The sequence below is a fragment of the Filicampus tigris genome, chromosome 5 (genome assembly GCF_054856515.1).
Source record: "Filicampus tigris isolate MCC_2025a chromosome 5, RoL_Ftig_1.0, whole genome shotgun sequence".
Taxonomy (NCBI): Eukaryota; Metazoa; Chordata; class Actinopteri; order Syngnathiformes; family Syngnathidae; genus Filicampus; species Filicampus tigris.
Genome location: NC_141221.1, coordinates 18,343,749 through 18,361,157, shown reverse-complemented (window position 1 = coordinate 18,361,157; position 17,409 = coordinate 18,343,749). Strand labels below are relative to the sequence as shown.

General features: G+C 39.2%; 3 protein-coding genes and 1 long non-coding RNA gene across 4 annotated transcripts; 3 read left to right on the top strand and 1 right to left on the bottom strand.

Annotated features, from left to right (window-relative positions):
- The first annotated feature begins 60 nt into the window (after positions 1 to 60).
- Positions 61 to 1,755, top strand: LOC147147651 (dual specificity protein phosphatase 26-like). The gene is made up of 3 exons (XM_086030606.1): positions 61 to 344; positions 776 to 987; positions 1,075 to 1,755. Exons 1-3 carry the CDS (start codon positions 166 to 168, stop codon positions 1,269 to 1,271), a joined length of 588 nt encoding a protein of 195 aa, XP_085886732.1. The 5' UTR covers positions 61 to 165; the 3' UTR covers positions 1,272 to 1,755.
- LOC147147650 (uncharacterized) lies at positions 1,023 to 2,302 on the bottom strand. The gene is made up of 2 exons (XR_015086807.1): positions 1,983 to 2,302; positions 1,023 to 1,179 (listed from the first exon to the last, which is right to left on the bottom strand). It is a non-coding gene; the product is annotated as an uncharacterized LOC147147650 (long non-coding RNA).
- Positions 2,242 to 5,604, top strand: LOC147147649 (alpha-1-antitrypsin-like). The gene is made up of 6 exons (XM_086030605.1): positions 2,242 to 2,401; positions 3,998 to 4,598; positions 4,713 to 4,783; positions 4,866 to 5,059; positions 5,133 to 5,280; positions 5,358 to 5,604. The coding sequence occupies exons 2-6, from the start codon at positions 4,007 to 4,009 to the stop codon at positions 5,550 to 5,552; spliced, it is 1,200 nt and encodes a 399-aa protein (XP_085886731.1). The 5' UTR covers positions 2,242 to 2,401; positions 3,998 to 4,006; the 3' UTR covers positions 5,553 to 5,604.
- A 2,691-nt stretch (positions 5,605 to 8,295) lies between these two features.
- carnmt1 (carnosine N-methyltransferase 1) lies at positions 8,296 to 15,552 on the top strand. The gene is made up of 8 exons (XM_086030603.1): positions 8,296 to 8,463; positions 8,865 to 9,060; positions 10,606 to 10,772; positions 10,937 to 11,077; positions 11,168 to 11,346; positions 12,828 to 12,941; positions 13,334 to 13,437; positions 14,558 to 15,552. Exons 1-8 carry the CDS (start codon positions 8,327 to 8,329, stop codon positions 14,750 to 14,752), a joined length of 1,233 nt encoding a protein of 410 aa, XP_085886729.1. The 5' UTR covers positions 8,296 to 8,326; the 3' UTR covers positions 14,753 to 15,552.
- The last annotated feature ends 1,857 nt before the right edge of the window (positions 15,553 to 17,409 follow it).

Below are 17,409 nucleotides of genomic sequence, written 5' to 3'. Positions count from 1 at the left end.
ATCAATGCAAGGGGCTGATCTCACAACGCTTTGGACATCCTGCCGTTAGTATAGCTTTCCTTTAAGGTTGTGCTGATTACACACTTATCCCCAGGAGATAGTTAAAAGATTTGGAGATTTTTGATTGCCTGAGAGGACTGTTTAAAATCCAACACTGGAAAAGTGATGTCGTTTACATCCAAACTTCCTGCATCCTGGAGTGACAGACCTCCTCCAAGGAAGGTGGAAATTGACCTAAGTTCCCCTGGTTTAGCAGTGTTTGAGTTGGAAAGACTCTTGTTCACTGGGAAAGCCATCATCAGCCACGCAGATGAAGTGTGGCCAAGGCTCTACATTGGTGATCAGTAAGTGGCTTGATTGCATTTCTTTATGCTGGAAATAAGATGAGCCAGTCCAAAGTGAATTACTCTCCAATACAATTAGCAGTGTTTAATATTGTGAACATTCTCTTAAATTTGAGTCCACGTGTGAAAATGAATTATATTTAAGTACACAAGTAACTCTAGATACCTCAAGTTACATTCCACATGGTGGCAGCTGTGCTATTTGAGCTACCATCAGTGGCTTGGGCATTAAGTCCGCTACACATTTTCCATCGGTCCAAATGAGAATGTCTTGAGGGGTTCTACAATACATAGTAAGTGAGCCACTCTCTGATGTACTGGTACTTCGCATTTCTTCAGGAAACACTGCTAACCTGTTTACCAAATGCAATGGCATAATACAGCTGTCAGCACAGTAAAGGTTTGTCGTTTGTCGCCCCTCCCCCCCCCAGACACAGTGCAGAGAACAGGAACGGTTTATCCAGGCATGGAATCACTCATATCCTTAATGCAGCTCACAGTAAACGTAGAGGATGTCCTGAAATCTACCAGGGATTGAAGATCACCTATATGGGTGTAGAGGCAAATGACTCATGTAACTTTGACATGAGTGTCAACTTCCAAGCAGCAGCAGACTTTATCCACATGGCTCTCAGGAGGGGAGGTGAGAATTAGTAAGAACAACAAACACATCTACAATTAAAATGAGCACCAAAAAGCAACTTTTATCTCCTGTCTTGTGTTTCTTCAGGTCACGTTCTGGTGCATTGTCATGTAGGAGTGAGCCGTTCTGCCACCCTGGTCTTGGCATACTTGATGCTGAAGCAGAGGCTCACCCTTGTGGAGGCTATATGTGCTGTGAAAGAGAACAGGGGGGTCATTCCAAACCGAGGTTTCCTCCGACAACTTATCTGTCTGGATGGGCAACTTTTTGGCCCGCATAACTGAAGCCAGAAACGGGTGCAGCTGGAGATTTTGGTCCTTGTGCAAACAAAATAACATTACAAACATCACTTTCGGCCTCATAACATCAATGGCGCAAACTGACAAGAGTATTTTCGAAGGCCCCAGTCAGTCATGGCCCCTTAGAATAATTTCATCCATTGTCACTCTTCACCCCCCCCCCCCCATGGCAACCCTGTATTTCGCCACTGTCCTGTGAAAAACACTTACGTCCAATTTTTTTTATTTTTTTTATTTTCACATTAATGCGATGTCTGTAATGTGGAAACACCATTCACATAAAAATACAAAAATTGAAAAAAATGGAGATGTGTTTTTCACATGACAGCAACGATTTACAGTATGTTTATGGTCATTATTAGGCATTATGTGTCTTCTTTTTTTTTAATATATATTTTTACAATGCAATGTCTTCCACTTGTATCCAGATTTCTTATCCATTTGAATAAACTTAGTGTGAAAAGTACAATTTTGAGACGCAAGCATGCATTTTGCAAGTGTAATTTTCTTCAGCATTGCATATAGTAGAGAAAAACTACTTTGTGGTAGAGAGAGTTACCGTATCTTTTGCAGGTTTCCGTACACACTGATTCATTCTTTATTTGCACTGTGCAAACTCAACTTGTCACAGTCGGGCAGCAAACATTACTGGATCCACAGAGACATAGTACAAAGCACATAGAAGAGTCCACTAACCCAAAGTTCAGTTTTCCTCATTGGCAAACTGCCTCATTGCTCTGTCTCGTTGGTGGGATGAAAATTAAGGCAATATATTGGTGGTACAATTTATTATCGAATCAAAATTAAACAAAGAAACATTTTGGTCAGCATGGTGTTAGGTTGTATGAAATGGCGTGTAGAAATTGTTTGCCTGAATGTGTAAATACTGAAATGTCAAATTTCGTAGCCCAAAATCCAGGTGAAAGTGCTTTACATGTTCATCTCTATTCTGCTTCCACTGCTCCCTCACAAAATGGGCGGAGACAATAGACTACGTCACGCAAAAAGTGGGATCATCCCACTCACTCATAGTGTATAAAGAAGACAGTCCTCACCGTTCAGTTTGTGCTTGGTGTGGCTGTGGTTTTTGAGGCTTGAGAGCCAGTCAGCGATTGGTAAGTTACTCAATATCCAAATCTTACTCCTTTATCATCCGTACAACATGTAAAACGATCAAATGTGACCCTACAGTTCTTCCCCTGCACAGGACAAAAGCTGTTTCTGACTTCACTGACATTTTTGCCAAGACATGGTTCAAGTATATTTAATATGTAGGTTATTGCATCCATTTTGACAGAAATGTCAAAGCCAGTAACATGAACAAAAGGTTTTGATCCCAGTGAAATTTATTCATTACAATAAAGAACTTTTATTTAGTGTTTTGAACAGGGTGTTTTACCAAAGTAATGGAGACAAATTAAGTATGTTACTAGACTAAATAAAACGATGCTTCTTCAACAAAAATGAAACAACATGAGTTAAGCTTAGCCAAAGTCACCAGACCCATACTTTGCAAAAGAATAAGAGGCTGGCTCCAATGAGGAACAGATGGACTTGGAGACCTGGTTGTTAGTGGGCCAATCAAAGCTTGTAATCCATGATGATCGTCAGGCCTGTCCAGCTTCGGTCCTTGAGACCCCCTGCCCTGCGTGTTTTGTCTCCTTATGCCAACACACCTGATTTCAAATGATCAGCTCTGAAGAAGGCTGATCATTCAAATCAGGTGTGTTGGCATAGGGAGACATGGGCCTTGTTCAGACTGCCGGCGAAAATCAGATTTTTAGCCCAACCAGATTGAAACTGGATGCCTCTTTTTGTAGTCTGAACAGTCACAAAGCACATGAAATCCCTTTTTTAATTTTTTATTTTTATTTTTAGATGGATTGAAACAACATTTGGAAGGTAGTTTCACATGGCTAAACATAGTACAGCACAGCAGCCCGAAGCAGGACACATTTGCTGTACATAGACCGGCAGTAGTTCGCAAGTGAATAATTTGTTTTACATAATTGTCAGACGTTTAGGTGCATAAATCATAAATCTGAGTCTTAATGCGTGTCAAGTTTTCTCTGTTGTGTAATGCTAATATTAAATGCACAAGCTAGTGAAATAAACAGACATATTTGGAAAGTTTCTTTGCAATGGGGCGGAAAGGCCCAATGAGAATTCAACACTAAGTCTATGCCCTAGAAGAAAAAGGTAAATTTGACAGACAATACTAGAAGACCTACTTGAAAGATTGATTTATGGCAACCAGTGATTCCCACGCACAAAGTAAGCCCCCTCTGCACAATATGTGCAGAGTCAATGCAGACTTCAAAACTATTCGTGAACGAATGCAAGTGATTTCAGAGTGTCATACTTGGTGGCTAACTGCACCAACTGCTAAGGCTAAAAAGTCATTCAATCTTGGTGGGGGGAAAAAAAAAACCCTGTGGATTCTCGTTTTATTATTGTAGCGTTGCACTCATCAACCCACCACACATGCATCCGAACGCCCAGAGCCCCGCACCGCACGGTAAATAGTTTCAGGGCCGCAAAGGGTATGGACTTGTATGAACCGGGCCGTGGCAGAAAAAAGGTTGGAGACCACTGCCGTATACTACCCTGACGATGCATACTTTGCTTGTTGAACTTTGACAAGTGCAAAGAATTTTTGGTCTGTTGTGTAATCAGGAGATCAATTTTGCACGTTTGAACCTTTGTCATAGTACACAACGATGCATGCGGCCCTCGGTGTCTGGATCCTATCAGCGGTGGTCTGTTTGGGAAGAGGCCACCACACTGAAGAACACACTGATGACAGCCTCTCACACGTGACCTCGGGCAACAAAGAGTTTGCCTTCCGGCTGTACAGGAAGTTGGCGGCTCATTCCGATAACCAGGGCAAGAACATCTTTTACTCTCCAAGTAGTGTGTCTGTCGCCTTGGCTGCCTTGTCTGTCGGAGCCGGGGGGGACACCCACGAACAGCTGTTGAGTGGTCTGGGTTTCAACAGCACCCAAGTTACCCAGAATGATATAAATCGGGTCTTTAGTATGCTCCTCAAAAGGCAAGATAATTCATCAGACATCACTGAAGGGACTGCTGTGTTTCTGGAAAACACCTTTGAGCCAAAACCGGAGTTCCTGAAAGATTTGAAAGAATCCTATTACACAGATGTGTCGAATGTCAACTTTCACCAAACAACAGAAAGTGCTGATGCCATCAATAAATATGTAGCGGATAAGACCCATGGCAAGATTGAGAAGTTGGTGAAGGACCTGGATCCTGGCACCATCATGTATCTCTTAAGCTACATCCACTTCAAAGGTAGCCTACATGAGGATAACATTTACAATACTTTTGGAAATTCATTCTCTTTCAAGAACCGACATAAATGTTGTTCACTCTAACATGTCTTATTTCTGTTCATTCCTAACACAGGAAAGTGGGACAGTCCTTTTGAAGCTAAGCTTACAAAAGAGGACATGTTTACTGTTGATGAGAATACCAAGGTTTGAAGCTACAACTTCGAGAAAGAGTTGGACTACTGACTCAAGAAGGGGATCTGCAATTTCATTCTGAATTGTTTTCCAGGTTCCTGTCCAGATGATGAACAAGGAGGATCCTTTTGATGTCTATCATGACCTGCCAATAAACACGACAATCCTGCGCCTTCCCTTTAACAGCTCTTACTCCATGCTCCTGCTGTTGCCTGAAAACATGGCAACACTCGAAAAGGAAATGTGTCCACAACATATCACTAAATGGTCAAAATGGATGAAAAAGAGGTTGGTTAGTTAACATTTTTGATGGAGAAGCTGGTGAGATCATTTTAATCACTGACATTTTTTTTCTTTTTAGGACTTATGATATATTTGTTCCAAAGATCTCCATTAAGACTGACTACTCTCTGAACGAAGTGCTGACTGATATGGGAATGACTCACATGTTCGATGTTCGAGCAGATTTGAGTGGCATTTCGGAGGGGAAGAAACTGTTGGTCTCCAGTGTAAGGATGCAGTCAACTTTTTTTTTTTTTTTCATTTTTTTTTTTCATTCTAACTCACACTTCCTCTTTAACTCCAGGTTGTGCACCAAGCTGCCCTTGACATTGACGAGGCTGGAGCCACTGCTGCAGCTGCCACAGGCATTGGCATCACCCTGATGTCCTTCAAACACATCCCTGTGCTGAAGTTCAATCGTCCATTCATGCTTCTCATCACTGAAAACACCACAGATGACATTCTCTTTATGGGCAAGATAATTAATCCAAGCATCTGATGGACAACAGTGTATCATCATTGTCATAATAAAGTAATCCTGCGGTCTTTGATTTGAATTTTCACTTTTTTTGTTAAAAGCTTAGGAGAACATATGGACTCAGGGTGCAACTGACACACCAACTAATTAAGGGATTTCTTTTTTTTTTTTTTGGACGAAATACAGTCTACATTCTGGACTGGTCACTAGCACATTTAGAGACAAAACACTCACTTTCACACCATTAAGAACTGAAGCAACACTGCCTGTTAAACCATAAGTGACAATTGCTGAAGTACAGTAATGCAAAGACTTGGATCACCAGTTTATAGAAATTGAGCTAGAATGGAATATTAATGAGCGAGGTTCCAATTTTTTATTTTATTGTTTTGCTTTCAGGAGCATTTTTGCTCATCTGTGACTTCGTTTGAGGTGCCTTTTTTTTTTTTTTTGCAGGTTAATGCTAGGGACAGTGCTCTAGACTAACTTTTTCCACTAGTTAAAAAGAATATTTCACAATTACAACTACTGTAGAATTCAGCCGCTCGGGTGCTGACGAGATCCAGAGGGCGGGAGCACATTACACCAGTTTTAAAATTGCCGCATGGGCTCCCTGTGTGTTCAGGATCGATTTTAAGGTACTTTTATTAGTTTATAAATGTGTTAATGGTCTTGGGCCATCTTATTTATCTGATTTGCTTTTATCATACCAAACCTCGCGGATCCTGAGGTTCTCTGGCGCCTGCCTTTTATTTATTCCTAGGGTGATGACCAAAACGCATGGGGAGGCTGCATTCAGCCATTTTGGTCCTCACCTTTGGAATACCCTGCCAGAGGTCGTCAGGTCCGCAGAGACTGTTGATATTTTATAGAGGAAGCTCAAGACACACCTTTTTAGTTTGGTTTTTAACACATTTTAAGTAATTTATCTTTTCTTTTAATTAAAGATTATTTTTATCTGATCTTACTGATTTTAGTCCTTAGACTATACTACTGTTTTGTCTTTTAGTTTTGTTGTTCTCTGCTGTTGTTAGCTTTTAGCTCCAGTGTTTCCTCTTGGTGGGGGGTGTTGGGTGGCTGCCCTTCCCGCGGGGGCTGTCATCGCCGGGTGGCCGGCGGCCTCTACACTTTGTGTGGGGTCCGCCTGTCTAATGCGGGCCGGGGGTCTCTGTGGTGGTGGCACCCCTGTGGCCGTGGGCTGTGATTCCCCTCAGTGCGGATGAGCTCCCCTTGGCTATCCTTTCCTCATATGGTTTGTCTGTGCCTTGTCATGTCTTTTTAACACATTTTATCAGGTTGTGCACTTTGTGTGGGTGTGTGTGAGTAAGTGCTGATGTACTGGTGCGTCTTTGGGTTTGTTACGAGGGAGGGCGTGAACGGCTCTTTTTATTTTGTGTTTTGGATGTTTTACAGCACTTTGAGTTGCATTTTTATGAAATGCAAAAGTGCTATATAAATAAAATGTGATTGATTGATTGATTGATTGATTGATTGATAGTTGCACTGGTGCGCCCAAAAATTTGTTCTTGGTTGCACCAGCTTAGGTGCACCAACATTTTCAACCGCATCACATTTAACAGCAGATTTAAAGGTTTAATCTTATTAAAGAAAGGATTTTACACTATATTGACTGGTAAATGATTAACAATCTGGTCATCAAAGTTCTTTAAGTACAACTTAAGACTGGTATATTGAAAAGTCTTGGTGCTTAAAGTGCTACTGCAATGCAGTAACGAGACAGTAGTTATGGACACAGGTATGACTTGGCGATATGGCTGGACAGTGTTTCACGATCAAGGCTCGAAATACTTTTTCTTCTTGCAGAGCAGTTTTGCAAATCAGTGATTTATTTTGGATAATGGATGGACGAATATTCTCATTACATAACAGTGAAAGACAAATATTCATCTCTAATTAAAATTAGCAGTCAACCCATGACTTAATAATTAACACACTTATAATTTTCGGAAAATATTTTATACATAAAAATAGATATATCAAATCTCAACCTAAATTTTTCGTTTTTTCATAAAGAACTGTGTCATTACTTTTCATCATTGAAATGTATGATAAAGAAAAATGCTGTGACATTGTGTAGATTAGTAGAGGAGCGGAACCTTGCTGAAAACCCCTAGCGTGCCCCTTCCTTTCTTCTTTTATTTCTTTATCGGTTATTGTTTATTTCATTTATTTATTTTATTTAAATTTTATGGTGGTGTTTTGTGACCCTTATTGAGCTTGTCTGTTACCTTTTTTGTTTTATAATAACATGTTTTATAATAACATTGTACTATGCCAATACGTTTTGTACATTTGAAGTTCAATTGAGGGCAGCACGGTGGTCGACTGGTTAACAGTTCAGAGGTCGTGGTTTCCGGCCTTCCTGTGTGGAGTTTGCATGTTCTCCCCGTGCCTGCGTGGGTTTTCCACGGGTACTCCGGTTTCCTCCCACATTCCAAAAATATGCATGGTAAGTTGATTGGACTCTCTAAATTGCCCCTAGGTGTGATTGTGAGTGCGGATGTTTGTCTTTGTGTGCCCTGCGATTGGCTGGCAACCAATTCAGGGAGTCCCCCGCCTACTGCCCAAACACAGCTGGGATAGGCTCAAGCACGCCCCGCGACCCTTGTGAGGATAAGCGGTATCGATAATGGATGGATGGAAGTTCAAATGAAAAAAAAAAAAATTAAAATTGCTATTGACCAGTAGGTGGCGGTAATGCACCAAAACGTTTGGTGTCAACTGCCATACCACCGAAAGAAGAAGAATGCGAGGCTCCCAAATTCGAGACAAACATGGCGGAAACAAAAGAGGAGGCGCCGCTAACTGAAGAATATCTTCCCAAGGAAAGAAAAACGTTCACCCCCGAGGAAGAAGCCAGGCTAGAAAGGCAACATTTTTGGAGGATTATCGACGCCTTTAGATTTTACAGGTGTTGTTGTACGTTAACATATAAAGGTTTGCGAAAAACGGGCAGCTTTAAACGCAGAACCCATTTGTAGCAAGTGTTTATTCCTCTTCGTCCATTCATTTCACACTGTACTTATTTGTGAATTTGTCTGCTTTGTAATCGCACAATTTGTTTTAGGACATCTCTTTTACTACTCATAATGTTATCCTTTTCTAAAAGAAGTTTGTAATCCATCCTTATGCTGATATAAGAATGATAACGTTTTAGACATTTGGATGCATTGATATGACGTTTTTAGGTGTTTCACAACTACGTACTTGGATATATAGATAACGTAAAGTTGTACTCACCACATTAACAAAGTTTGTGTGGACCCACCCACACGCACAAGGCTTTGTGACCTTTTTATTCCTTTTCTTTAGGGGGCATGTACAAGAGCATGTTAATCGAGCGGAGCGTCACTTTCGTAGTCTACCTCAGCGCCACCAGAATTTACTGCCGTCTGTACTGCCAAACCTGGCCCGCATCCGTCAATGTGCAGACCACAACCATGAAGTCCTACAGGCCATCGTCGAGTACAGCATTCACATGTTTGAGAACATTGAGTATGGGGACAAGGTGAGTATTCACCAAATGCTGTACATTATTTGTACTTGTGTGGGGTCTCTCTGTTTACTCTTGCTTCCTTCTACGATACAAAATGACGTGAAGTATGCTAAATTAGGCTTCCTGTTAGGCTTGAATGGTTATCTGTATGTGCTAGCCATGTGTTGGACTGGTGATCTGTCCACCTTTCACCAAGTGAGTAGGATGTGGCTTCAACTTCCATGTGAATCTGAACAACAACTTAAGACAGGGATGGGCAATTTAAATGCTGAAGGGTGGGGGGGGGGGTGGCACCGTTTTTCATCAGTGCTACTCGGGGCCACACAGGACCATGCAGATGTATGAAAAAAATGACATTTTGAATATGGACAAAATACATGCATATGTGCAAAATATGTACTCTTAATACAGTATATTTCATTTTTCATAATACATTTCTCAATGCATGTATACAGAAGCCATTAAACTTAACCCTAACACATTTTTTGAAGCAACAACAAAAGTGCAAAGAGCTCTCGCCTAAAAATTACCATTCAAGGATGGCACAAGACTGCTGAACAGCAAACCATCTATTTTTGTGTATTTTTTCCCACCAAAATCAACTCACTCAAAATTGTAACATTGAGGTACTGTTTGTCATACGTATCATTACAAATCCACAAAATATTAAGCCTACCTATGCTGTAGTATAGCGTGTTGTTATAAGACCCAGTGTAAGTGTAACTAGGCCATGTGTACCATCTAGTGGTGAATGATGATATTACAACATAAAACTAAAGTCTGCATATTTGCAGTTTGACACGCAAATTTGAATATTCTAAGATTTTTCCCTCAATATTATTGCAATATTTTGTTGGGGGTTTTCCCCCTCACTTTATCCCCTGCTTATCGTGGAAAACGTAGAATACATTTTTTGGACAATTTTCTGGGTTTAAAAAAAAAAATCTATTTTCAATTTTTTTTTTTTAATTAAGGGGCCACTCAGAGTGGCCCGCGGGTTGCCAGTTGCTCATCCCTGATGTAAGATGTAGACTAGAGGCTGACGTTTTTTCAGGATGGGAGTCAACTTTATCTTTAATCATGGGATTGGGACAGGAGCGGGAGAGTCCATGAGGAAGAGGGGGTGACAAACTTTTTTTTTTTTTTTTTAATGTAGCTGACCTCCAAAATGAGAACAGTTTTGGAGTGGAAACAATTCTTAACGGGAGCACGACAGGATGGGAGTTCGTTTGTTTTGTTTGCTTATTGAACATATAAACAGATAACAGAAAACAATCAAGTATGAACTAAAAAGATTTAAAAGACATAATTACTTATCACTAAGCACAGTTTACACGTTCAGAAGAGAGTAGGAAGAACTTCTAGTTGGAACAGGACAGGACTTTTTTTTCTCCTTTTTTTTTTTTTTTTTTTCTTTTTTTAATACCTGGTCAGTACGGGATTTTTTTCTGTGGGAGTGGGACTGGAGTGAAAATGCACTCCCGTGTCGGTGTCACTCTCTACTGGAGACACTGGATGTATAGATCTAGTGCAAATGTGTTTTTATTCGCTGTTCAGGAGGATCCGAGGAAGGTACGCTCCTCGTCAACATTTGATATGGACAAGCTCAAGTCCACCATAAAACAGTTTGTCAGAGACTGGAGCGAGGCGGGTCAGGGGGAGCGGGACTCCTGTTATCAGCCCATCATTCGTGAGATCCAGAGGCACTTCCCAAGTGACCAATAGTAAGAAGTACATTTATGCTCTTACAAATCAATGCAATGATACACCATACACAAATGCACACGGATATTTATTTTGCTCAGATGTGTATTACACACAACTTAAATGTGTGTTGTTGACATAATGTGAGTTTTTTCCATGTGATATGTGTGTTTTATTATGTCAGTGATGTGTCTAAGGTCAGCGTGCTGGTCCCGGGGGCTGGGCTTGGTCGTCTAGCCTGGGAAATTGCTCGTCTGGGTTATATATGCCAGGGAAATGAATGGAGTTTCTTCATGCTTTTCTCTTCCAATTTTGTTCTTAATAGGTACATTGTGCACAGACATAAATCCTCCATTGGTTTATATATTGATGACTTCCTTAAAACTTAACAATATTTTTTTTCTGTTTTACTCAGGTGTGAAAAGGTGAATTGTCTGACACTGTACCCCTGGATTCACCAGTTTAGCAATAATAAGAAGTCTTCCGATCAGACACGGGCTATCAGATTTCCTGATGTCAATCCTCAGAGCCTACCACAAGATTCAGACTTCTCTATGGTAGCAGGAGACTTTCTAGAGGTCTACTCGGATGCAGGTCAGTTAACTAAAACCTTATTGGGGGAAGTGTGAATTGTATGTGTCTCACTTAGGCATGGACCAATATTAGTGTCTGACGGTATGTTAACTGCGTGCAAAAATATTGTGGTATTACCGCATTAAAATTACACCTCCAAAATGATTTTTTTTAAAACTTTTTTGAAATATTTGGGTAAATAAAAACTAAGGATGTCCGGATTACACTTTTTTGGCACTGAAGTCTGAATCTTTGGTTTTGGAACTGTCGTGAGCCCTCGGAGGATGTCCTGAAATTTTTTCGAGCCGTAATGGTGGATGCAGACGATCACGAGACCTCTGAAATAAGTGACACCAGTGATATAGACGACGCGAATTGGTCCATGCCTAGTCTCACCATGTGAGCCAAAATGTCTGTGTAGATGGATTCACAAAAGCAAAATTGTTGGTACCTTCCGTTAAAGAAGAAAAACCCCACAATCATCAGTGAAAAGACTGCAATTATAATAACAAGCCTCAAAGCTCCCAAGAGAATGTCCTTTAGACAGATGAAACAAAACTGGAGCTTTTTGGCAACCCACATTAGATCACAAATTAAATGTTTGAAGAAAACAACACAACATATCATGTAACATGGAGGAGGGCCTGTTACTGTTTTTTCAGGGGTAGCTTTGACTATCAAGACTTCTAAGACCAAAATGTGCCGCTCAATGTCAGACTGTGTGTGTGTGTGTGTGTGTGTGTGTGTGTGTGTGTGTGTGTGTGTGTGTGTGTGTGTGTGTGTGTGTGTGTGTGTGTGTGTGTGTGTGTATATATTTTTTTTTTAATTTATTTAATTTAATTTGTAGTTTAAAAAAAATTATATATATATATATAAACAGGCACTATCATTTACATCTATCTATCTATCTATAATTTTTTTTTTTTAAGAGAGTTTTAAGTTATTATTTCAGTGACCATTGTGGGTTTTTCTTATTGTCACCATCAATTTTGCTTATGTGTGTAGGTCATGGTAAGCCATGGATGTTTAATAGAAGGCAACTTGGACTTTTTCTTGGTTGTTGAAAATGAGGCAAGTACCAAATAAAAGCTATTAATTGTCCTGCTCAAACTCATGCTAGTGAATCAAATAAAATGTGTATATATGGCAAGAAAACATACATATTTTACTTTTGTTCACATTTTTTTAGTGTATATATAATATATATATATAATATATATATATATATATATATATATATATATATATATATATATATATATATATATATATATATATATATATATATATATATATATATATATATATATATATATATATATATATACAGTTTTGTCAGGACTATTTTGATTTTTTGGGGGGGCGGGGGCGCTGCTTTCATCTTCATGACTGGAATTTCTTTGTGAAAATCTATTTATAACACAAATATGACTGTAGATGGCAATGATTTGTATTTTAATATTAACTTTGTACATATTTAATAAACGGCATGTATGTGTTAGATTCTTGGGACTGTGTGGCTACTTGCTTCTTTATCGACACGGCTCATAATGTCATACAGTATGTGGAGACCATCTGGAAGATTCTTAAACCTGGAGGAGTGTGGATCAATCTGGGTGAGTCCTCATTACAGTCTCTGTCTGTAAACAATATAAGGGGTGTTACATTGTTGCATACAGTCACATTTGTATGCATGCATTCATATTTTTATTCCATATTATTCTTCATTCAGGCCTAAAACCCCAGCAAGTAAATATTTCGGATGCTTACTACACTTTATTCAGAAAACAATGATTATTTGCTAGTTTTGTCTAGAATTGTCTAGTAGAATTGTAAACTATGAGAACTACAATGCACTTGTCTAAAACATGATTAAGAAGATTTTACCAAGATGTGGTAGTCAGATATCATTTAGTTTTTTTTCTGCAAATTCATATTGTAGAGTGGTTAGGTCTAAATGTTTTTTTTCTTGGAGAAATTCCATATTTAATTTCATTTTACTCCTCAGGTCCGCTATTGTACCATTTTGAGAACATCGCCAATGAGCTCTCAGTGGAACTCAGCTATGAAGACATCAGGGCAGCTATGGTGAAAATAGGCTTCCACATAGTGGTAAACTCAATAATTAAATCATTTTCTATACCTCCTTAGGCCTGTCACAATAACAAATATTTTAGGATGATATATTTTCACAGAAACAATTGTTCTTTTTAATTATTATTATTATTATTTATAATGCCACTGATATAATGATAGCTTTATCATTGCACTTGAATATTAACACATAAGTCACAGGCACATGTCCACGTCTTATATCCCCTTCAGAATGTCCTCTTTCACCTTATTGTACAAGGCGGGAACGGCTGTTTGGGAAATGTACTTTTTTAAAGCAATTCTTAGTGTGTATCAAAAGTCTGAAGCATTTCTTTAAATGGGCGTTTCTAAACAGTGTTGAACAGCTGCATCACTAACTTTGATGCAAGTAGCGCTATTTGTGAGGCGTTATAATTGCGATCTGTCAGGAAATGGACGTCGTTTAAGTCAGCATGCACCGGCGTGTTTTTTCTTTTGTTGTTTTTTGTTTTTAATAACAGTTTGGATGGGATGGTTGTGTTGTAAATGGACTTTGAGGTTTGTTAAGTTACACTTCTTTTTCATACAAATGCGACATACTGTACCAGCTCATTGATATTAGTGGGCGCTCCATGTTTATCTGGCTTGACTCCAAAATGTCCACGCGGCCGCTGAATCATTTGGGTTTGGAACTAATTCCATTTATGTCGCTCAGCTTTCTGGAATTGTACAACTACACTCATTGGAAAACTTCCCAGTGGGTATCTGACGTCAATAACATCAATATAAGTCATTCAATTGATGTTGAATTGACATCAGATGCCCACTGGGTTAGCTTCAAGTACACTAATAACGTTTGTTTTCCCTGCTACAATGCTGTTTGCCCAGTGTGTGTGTGTGCGTCCGTGTGCGTGAAAGAGTTCTACCTCCCGCAGCAACAAGCAAGTTGATTGACTGGTGAGGAAACGAAGCAGTGTGATTGAATGTTGTTGATGACCCGTGTGAATTTGAGGGGGGAAAAAAACTATCGTGTCCATTTTATTTACGCAACGATAAGTTGATGTAGGAATTATCGTGGCAGACCTATGCCTCTCTCCATTTTGTGTTTATGTACTGAAATTGGATTGTTGATTTTAAAATAACATCTGTTGTCCTACAGGTGGAGAATGAGTCTCTGCATACCACCTACACGGAGAATGAGCGTTCCATGTTGAGATACATATATGACTGTGTCCTCTTTGTGGCACGGAAACCGGAAAATCTGTACTCTAACTGTCAAACAGAGGACGGCCAACCGAATTCACCGCCAGCTGCCAAATCGCCACGACAAGACAACTTGGAGTGTAATACATGAGTGGAATTTTTTAACCAAGGATGGTAAACTTCAAGTCACATGAACAAAGAAAAAGGACGACCAAGGAACGATGGAAACTGGACAAAAAAAACAAAAACACAGGTGTCTTTTTGTCATGTTCTGTTTCTCAGCCACCAAAAATTTAACCAACTCAGAAGGGGGAGACACTCGCTAATCATTAACTGTATAATTTTAAGGATCGTATCACCTTTAAGGCAAATAGTGTTCTTGACTGCGTTAACAGGGAATGAAGGCACAGTACATAAAGAAGTTGCTTTTAGAAATGTGCCACCTTGTGGTAAAAAGTAAGTTTTGAAACAGGTTTCTGCTTTACAGTTTTTTTTCTAATGCTGTTAGTCACCTGCAATAACTTTTCAGAAATTACTGTGAGTGGATATAAAACTTCCGTACACTCCTGTTCAAATGCCCCCTTTTTGATAGTTTCACAATTTTTCCCACCGTTAACGTGACCTTTAACTTGTACTTCTTAATTGAAATAAACACCTGAGATAATGTGGTTGCACAGGCGTGCACCCCCTCTTATAGATGGGCATGAGGCTGTGTTCAGAATTACTTTCAAACTCTTGTTAAATGGGAGTCAGCTAGTGATGGGAAAATGAAGATTTTATGAAGCACTGAACATGGATTAATTGCTTTGAAAATAGATTCAGGGCTTTGGTTGTAGTGACCTCTGCTGGCGAAAAGCACGGCTGCAGTGGATTTAAAGCATCTTTTTGAAATCTTTGATGCGCGCACACACAAAGACTGATGACAAATAAAATCTATTTTTTTCTAAATAATGATTGGTGAATGTATGTAATGTGTTCGTGATTAGAGAATCCTGGGGAACAATGTTATAATTTGGGTGTGCTTGTACAAGTCTGGCCATTATGTTGGATTTTTCTACGCTTTCTGAATTGAGCCTTTTTTTTTTGGCTCACAAGGAACAGATGATACTGGGGTGCATAAAAATGTTTGGTAGTCCTAACAGAGTGTAGGATTAGAGTTTTCCTAAACGTATGCAAATGATTATAAATATGAGTGGGAAATAAAAAGCCAAAGTTTGTATGTGAATAGAACATAAGACCCGAAAGTTACAAGATTAACAAGGGTAACTTAGCTACCCAGAGATGCATCAGTAGTTCGCTATGACATAAAGCAGTGGAGAATCAACACCTACAAAACTACCTGCGTGCTCTAACGACTCACCTTATCACTTGGTAGGACTGTGAACCAGTCAGGTGGTTCATTCACACAATGAAGCAGTTGCTGTTTCTGATGTCACGTGATTTCAAGCAAGCATTGAAGCATTGGTTCTGTGGCAATCTAGTTCAGTGGTTCGAAGCATGTATTAAAAGCTTCAGTGTCAAACTGCCAGCTCAGCGTATATGCAGAAAACCCAAATCAATCATATGAGTTCACAGGAAACTTTAATGTAGATCAATTGTTCCCTGTGACATCAATGAGGATCAAAACACATGTAGAAAATCAGACAAAGCCTTGGTTCAATAATGGATTAAAAGAAAAATACTCAAGACATTTCTTAAACCCAAAAGTGACATTGATGAAATGGGATATAAAGTCTACAAAAATAAATCAACTTTAATACTTAGGAACTGTGAAAGACAATGTTACAATCAATTACTAGGAAATGCTAAACGCAACCTCAAAGAAACCTGGAATCTCATTAAAAAAATAATTAGAAACCAGCCTCAAAAGGGGAAATGAGTATCATAACCTGCTAACTGGAGAAAAAAAGCCAGAAGATAGTAAAATTCAAACCTTTGTGAAAAATCAAAACATACACACATGTTCTGTACCCCTGCAGAGAGGTCATCAACAATATGTGTACCCTACAAAGTAAGAATATGAAAGTTAAAGATGGATTTACAACCCAATTCCGTTGAAGTTGGGATGTGTAAAATGTAAATAAAAACAAAAACGGAATACAACGATTTGCAAATCAAGTTCAACCTATATTTAATTGAATATACTACAAAGATAAGATATTTAATGTTCAAACTCAAACTTTTTAAAAAATATTTTAGCAAATAATCATATGTTAGAATTTTATGGCTGCAACACCTTCCAAAAAAGATGGGACAGGATCATGTTTTCACTGCATAATATCACCTTTTCTTTTAACAACATTCAATATACGTTTGGGAACTGAGGACACTAATTGGTTAAGATTTGTAGGTGGACTTCTCCTATTCTTGCTTGATGTACAGCTTCAGCCGTTCAACAGTGCAGGGTCTCCGTTGTCATATTTTACGCTTTATAATGCGCCACACATTTTCAATGGGAGACAGGTCTGGACTGCAGGCAAGCCAGTCTAGTACCTGCACTCTTTTACTGCAAAGCCACGCTGATGTAACGTGCAGAATGTGGTTTGACATTGTCTGGCTGAAATAAGCAGGGGCATCCATGAAAAAGACGTTGCTTGGATGGTGGCATATGTTTCTCCAAAACTTGTATGTACCTCTCAGCATTAACGGTGCCTTCACAGATGTGTAAATTACCCATGACATTGGCACTAACACAGCACCATACCATCACAGATGCTGGTTTTTGAACTTTGAGTCCATAACAGTCTGGATGCTGCTTTTCCACTTTGGCCAGAGGACTCAACGTCCACAATTTCCCAAAATTATTTG

Bases quoted from the DNA above. Each gene is read 5' to 3' on its own strand.
- LOC147147651 (XM_086030606.1), top strand. From the start codon at position 166: ATGTCGTTTACATCCAAACTTCCTGCATCCTGGAGTGACAGACCTCCT. The intron at 345-775 runs GTAAGTGGCTTG...TCCCCCCCCCAG, and splicing joins AGGCTCTACATTGGTGATCA to ACACAGTGCAGAGAACAGGA. The intron at 988-1,074 runs GTGAGAATTAGT...GTGTTTCTTCAG, and splicing joins CATGGCTCTCAGGAGGGGAG to GTCACGTTCTGGTGCATTGT.
- LOC147147649 (XM_086030605.1), top strand. From the start codon at position 4,007: ATGCATGCGGCCCTCGGTGTCTGGATCCTATCAGCGGTGGTCTGTTTG. The intron at 4,599-4,712 runs GTAGCCTACATG...TTCCTAACACAG, and splicing joins AAGCTACATCCACTTCAAAG to GAAAGTGGGACAGTCCTTTT. The intron at 4,784-4,865 runs GTTTGAAGCTAC...ATTGTTTTCCAG, and splicing joins CTGTTGATGAGAATACCAAG to GTTCCTGTCCAGATGATGAA.
- carnmt1 (XM_086030603.1), top strand. From the start codon at position 8,327: ATGGCGGAAACAAAAGAGGAGGCGCCGCTAACTGAAGAATATCTTCCC. The intron at 9,061-10,605 runs GTGAGTATTCAC...TTCGCTGTTCAG, and splicing joins ACATTGAGTATGGGGACAAG to GAGGATCCGAGGAAGGTACG. The intron at 10,773-10,936 runs GTAAGAAGTACA...TTATTATGTCAG, and splicing joins CACTTCCCAAGTGACCAATA to TGATGTGTCTAAGGTCAGCG.